At 38.6% G+C, this 6,063-nt stretch overlaps 1 protein-coding gene across 3 annotated transcripts in view; it reads left to right on the forward strand.

Moving 5' to 3' along the window:
- Positions 1 to 6,063, forward strand: part of LOC106727290 (poly [ADP-ribose] polymerase 14-like) — a 28,229-nt gene that overhangs the window by 19,651 nt on the left and 2,515 nt on the right. Inside the window, exons 2-4 of one of the 3 annotated variants that reach the window (XM_014545243.1) lie at positions 595 to 831; positions 1,422 to 1,560; positions 3,368 to 3,444. In XM_014545243.1, coding sequence (XP_014400729.1) covers positions 642 to 831; positions 1,422 to 1,560; positions 3,368 to 3,386 — 348 coding nt within the window. In that variant the 5' untranslated portion in view covers positions 595 to 641 and the 3' untranslated portion in view covers positions 3,387 to 3,444. Of the gene's footprint in view, positions 1 to 594; positions 832 to 1,253; positions 1,279 to 1,421; positions 1,561 to 3,367; positions 3,598 to 6,063 lie in introns of those variants that run through there. The other 2 variants (XR_001363458.1, XR_001363457.1) reach the window with 2 other exon arrangements.

Raw genomic sequence — 6,063 nt, forward strand, 5'->3', positions numbered from 1 at the left:
ATATGTGTAACTCACTTATGGTCAACAATGGGGAGGAACAAGCTGGCTGGAGTGATTGCTATTCACTGAGTTTGATGTACACGTATAGCTCTCTAGGCCGTTTTACTTTCTCTGTGTATCCCCTAGTCATTCAATGCAAGCATCTTTTTTTTTCTCTTCAGTGATGGGAAGTACTGATTTTCAGAGCATAAAGTGTTAGATCATGCTCATGTTTGGCATCATCAGATATTCTTGCTTTCCTCCAGTGGTCTAGGCACTAAATCTACAATTTAACAGACATTCATTGAGCCTCAATTATATACCATGTGCTAGCAATACCAGGATGCATAAACATGTTCCTTACCTTTGAGAAACTGAGTTCAATAATTATACTATGGTGCTGTGATAGAAGTATATGTCAGCAGAAAAAGGTGTAATAAAATTGAACATCATCATCACAATTCATTTAAGCTAAAAGCCCTATAAGATCTGTTTTTATTTGAGTTAGCTAAGAGGTTGGAAAGGAAAGAAGACACTATCTTATGATAATTTACTTTGCTGAAATCATGGTAGATAGATATAACATCTTGATATCTTTTGTATCCCTAAAATCAGATGCATCAGAAGATACACAAATTTCTCTCAACAAAAGATCAGAAAAAATGGAAGATATCCCAAAGCAATGTGAAAATATTCCCTCTTTGGTTGCATTTGAAAATCTCAAAGGAAATGTGACTGACATGATGCTAACCTTGTTGGTGGAGAACATAAGTGGCCTGTCCAGTGATGATTTTGAAGTGGAAGTAATACGAGATTTTGATGTTGGCGTAGTTACCTTTCGAAGATACATAGGTAAGATGAAGTGACCCTTCATGTTCAGTCTTCTTTGCACAGCACTTTTAGGATTTAGGACACCAAGCTAATGGAATGTCTCTAAAAGTTTGATTTCTATTAGCTGGTAAGAGAGGACTGCAAGTTAAAAAATCCTTTTTTATTTGAAAGAGAAGCAAGTTTGTTGTGAATCCAAATTATGGCATGTTTAATAAAGTAAATTTATTGTATGAATTTTGTATGTATGTGTGTGTATGTGTGTGTAAGAGAGAGAAACAGAGAGGGAGCGAGAGAAAGAGAGAGAGAGAGAGAGAGAGAGAGAGAGAGAGAGAGAAATCACACCCAAATGAAAATCTAAATGAAGTCCAAGGCTCTTAAAGTGATTCTGAACACAGGAGTGAGTGTTTTCACATGTTACCTCATTGAGAGAAGTAAATATTGATCTGTGTTACCAAATTGGACTTGAAGGTAATGATTATAATACTAGCAAACACTCAAATGCTGTTACTGTAAGTCAGGTACTATGCTAAGCTCTTTACATGTATTACTTAATTTTTTCCTTTCAACAACCTTTTGTGATGATTATTATTATTTCTCATTTTACACCTGAGGAGACAGAGGTGCAGAGATGCTAATAAATGAAGAACTGGATTTGAACCCTGGCAGCATACCTCTATACAGCCTGTTCTGTTATCCCCTTTGCCATATATCTTCTCAGTATTTTCATGGTCATCCGCATATGCAGGGAGAGTAAGTGCATGTGATGCAGAAAATGAGTGCTCTTTGAGGTCTGTGGGAGGAGTCTGTGAGTTGGAAGAGCCATCTCCAGAAAAATGGGGACATTTTCCAATTCCAAGTCCTCACTGTTCCATAGCTGAGGCAGTGGAATGGTTAATTAAGAGCACAGGTCGTGCCTTGCCCAGCTGGCTCACTTGGATGGAATGTTATCCCGTGCACCAAAAAGTTCTGGGTTTGATGTTGATGTTTTTCTCTCACATTGATGTTTCTCTCACTCTCTTCCTTCCTTTCTCTCTCAAGTCAGCAAAAACATATCTTGGGTGAGGATAAAAAAGATAGAGCAAGGCCATGAAGTAAATATTCTAGCTTCAACATTTAAGTAATTATCTGAGGTTGACCAAGTTACTATCCTCTGTGTGCTTTGCTTTCTTCACCTATAAAATGGGGATAAGAATACCTGCCTTATTCAGTTTCTGTGAGAATTAAAAAAAATAATGTTTGAAAAGCTCTTCACATCCTTCCTGGTAAGGACTCAATAAAGGGAGTTGTTCTGATTTCAAGTTTATGATTATTTCTCATAAAGGTAGAACTAGATGGACTTGCTTTTGTTTATTGAGCAAAGATTTTGAATGTATACTATGTGCACATGTCTAGGTGCTGTAGTAGTAATATGAGGTTTTGATGTTGCTGAGGTGAATAATTCTTGGTCCCTGCTTCTGAGGAACTCCTACAGGGCAGGGTGGAAACCAATACACAAGTGAACAGTGAAGATCAAGAGGAGAAGTTGCCTCCCTTAGCTGTGAATAGCAGGCTGTGGGCAATGGGAGGAAAGGGGACCCAAACAAGGCAGGGTGACTTTGCACTGCCTCCATCCTTCTATGAAGCTTAGACTCCTGCAGTACCAGGCTATCAGGTTCCCAATATACTATGTTCCATGCCACTGCTGTTCCCTCTGTCTGAAATGCTTCCTTCCTTATCTATCTGGTAAACTCTTCTTCATCCTTCAAAACCCAGACTGGTGACTACTTACCCTGGGAATCCTTGTCTGAGTGCCAATATTAGTCTTCCGGCCTCATTTGATAGCACAATAGAACACTTGTTTGCTTTCAAGACTTCCTCCCTCCTGGAAGGTGAATGTTCCAGAACTTGTTCTATTCATCACTCTCTCTCTCTCCCCAGCTCCTAGCACAGTGCCTGACACAATGTGGGTCCAGCATCAATATTTACTTATTTGAAAGATATAGTTGGGATGAGTCCTGAAGTTGCAATAGGACCAAGATTTAAAAAATTGGAGGAGGGCATTTCAAGCACAGGAAACCATATAAACAAAAGCAAAGGAGAATGGGTTTTCAGAATAATAACTAGTTTCTGTGGCAGTATGAAAATAAAATGAATGGCATGGAATAACTAGAAGTGATATTTAGAAATTAGTTTGGAGTCAAATAGCAAAGGACATATTTCACCTAGCTAAGGAGTATGAATTCATGCCTGCCAGTAATGGGGAGCCATTGAAAGACCTGAGAAAGGGATGAAGTGAGGAGATTTGTGTAGTAGAGAGTACTCAGGTGGTTATATCAAGGAAGGTTGGAGCGGGCTCTGAGCAGAGGTAGGGACACAACTCTGTGGTAAGACATTCATAGATGCATCATTGTTCAGAGACTGGGAATTTTAGTCAAGGAAATTCACATTTAGGAATTAAAATCTTGCACCTAAAAATTGAGTGCTTAGCTCCCCTCTTTATCTCTATTAATTCAGACTGGGTTTTGTATAATATAAAGATATAATCATAATTTTCTGATTGGTAAATTTTGGTTTGCAGATGCCATGAAATTTGTTGAAGATTGTGCCATGCACCATTCAGTGACACAACTTGAGCTTTCTCCAAGACTTCTGGAAATGACAAAAACAATCAGGGTTGAAAACCTGCCGCCTGCTCCTATAGTTTGAAATGTTTATTTGAAAATCCTCAAAGTGGAGGGGGAAGAGTTGTCAGTATTGAATGTTTTCCTGAAGAGAGTTCAGCTCTGATAGAATTTTTTAACAGAAAAGGTAATGTCTATTAGCCTTATTTTGTACACCTTACCTGGCATAATTTAAATATGTTAACAGATCTTATCATTATAGCTATCAGTTGAATTCTGATATATTTTATTTTTATTCATATATTTCCTTGGTATTCCAATTTGGAATCCTGTTCAACTGGGATATGGTACTTAATGTGTCCAAACATTAAAGAAGTAATGTCACATTATTGAAAGTTATAAAGTTTCTCTCATAAGTCTCTACTTATGATAACTGAAAAATATATAATTCTTAGAATCCTGGAAATACTGTGTTAAAAAAAAGGGATTATCTGTGTTTTTTAGCTGTATACTTGGCAGAAATTCTCAAGTTAATTTCAACAAGTTTAAGTAAAGAAATACTCAGAAACACATATGCTCCTAGAAAGTATCACTACTTCCCCTTTCACCTGTCAGGGTCATCATTCAGAAGTTAATAGGGGTGATTTCACATGATCAGTGGGTGCAGTGACCCTGTGAAAACTGTGTCCAGGTGAACCTCCGGGAAGCACTCCTGAGGGTTTTGTAGACATAAATTGCCAGTTCTCTGAGTCATTTGCAAAGTCGGCTTGGAGATTCCATTCATGTTCAGAGGTCAAGGCTGAGGAATTAGGGAATCTGACTTCTCTGGGAAAGAAGAAACATCATGTTTGGGATTAAATGGGGGAGCATGAGATAGGATCATATGATATGCCACCCACTTAAGATAAATTGCTTCATGGGGTGCTTGGAAGAACCTCCCTTCAGTTTTTATAAGTTGGAGAAGATGGGGTAAAGGTATGGCTTAGCTTAAAATAGAATGAAAGACCTAGTGTTCCTTGTGTAAAGGTAGAGCTACATAAAGCTGTCTACTCTAGAACTTAGCTCCCAACCAATGGTGGGAGTTGACAACTTTGGGGCTTTTGAACATCTGAGGGCATGGTCAGTTGGGTGTATCCTCAGAATGTCTAGTTACATGGGTATCACTAATAATAGGAAGTATTTAATTGAGACTTATTTTATACCCAAGCTACAGCTGTGAACAGTTGGATCCTCTTAAAGGTTCCATTTTACTTGACATCTTTGTACCAACTGACTATGTTGGTCATGCCTCCTCCCTAACCTCGCTCATTCCCTGTTTTTCAGGGTCTGAGATACACTGACTTTTCCTTTCTTACTCTGGACATTTGCAGAGCTCTGCAGAGTGCTACAAAGTGGATTTATAGACATTGCTTTACAGGCATTGCTATTATTGTAATCCTTATTTACAAATGAGGAAACTGAGGTACAGAAATGTCAAATCACTTGACCAAGGTTACACAGCTAGTGAGTGACAGAGGCAGGATTTGAACCAATCATCACAAGTGAAGTTATTTTTAACATCTTTCCACAATGATGCTATTTTAGTCCAAGTTTTTACTGGAGTTCATTCTACTTCCCTTCCTTCTTAGACTCCTTGTACCTGTCTAATAACTACCACAAAATGAGTTTTGAGGAGAAGAGTATCTACCCACCCACACACAGACATGCCCATATACCATCCTAGCCACTGTCCCAGTAAAAGTGGCAAGAGACTGATCATAGCAGGGATGGAGGAGGTGCAGGATTTGCTGAATCAGTCTCTGAGCTGGGCTCTGATGACTTAGAGGATGAACTTGGCTTGGAAGTCTTGGTAGAAGGGCAAGAGCATGGGCTTTGGGGTCAAAAAGAAACTGATTTGAATCTTAGCTCAGACATTTACAGTCTACATGACCCTATTTTAGTTATCTAATTTTTACTAGTCTGAGTTTTATCATTTATAAATAGTGATGATAATAATAATGTCTCTATCTTCAAGTGTTGTCATGAGGATTAAATTAATTAAATATGTGTAAAGCACTTAGAATAGTGTCTGACACTTAGTAAGCTATGATAATTATTATTGTGTGCCTCCCCTGAGAAGTAATAATGGAATCTAAATCATCTATGAAGACTAAAACTGTGAGAGGCACAAGAAACAGCACATAGCATGATTCTTAGACAAGTTTGGCTTTAAGCACCAAAATATTCTTTATACTGGCGCAAGCAGTATCCCCATGCTTGTGACCAAAGTCATCTATTTCTTAATCTGGTGGTGATATATCAGTGTTATCACAAAAGCATAAAATAGAATTCACATAACAGAATTTCACCATACAGTGATCTTGGCCAGAGAGTAATTATTCCATTACACAAGGGATACCTGTGCAGTGTTAATACATATCTACACTAATAAAAGAGAAACATGGTAATTAGCGTACGACCGCTACCCTTCCCATTGGCTAATCAGCATATCCTTATGCAAATTAACTGTCAGCCAAGATGGCGGCCGGCAGCCAGGCAGCTGGAAGCGAACATGAGGCTTGCTTGCTCCAGTGACTGCAGACTCCAACGTTCCCCGCCTGACTTGCCGGCCTCTGAGTTGCAACTCTAAGCAACTATGTACTATGTTGCAAAT

Source organism: Myotis brandtii, unplaced genomic scaffold (assembly GCF_000412655.1).
Source record: "Myotis brandtii unplaced genomic scaffold, ASM41265v1 scaffold4, whole genome shotgun sequence".
Classification (NCBI taxonomy): Eukaryota; Metazoa; Chordata; class Mammalia; order Chiroptera; family Vespertilionidae; genus Myotis; species Myotis brandtii.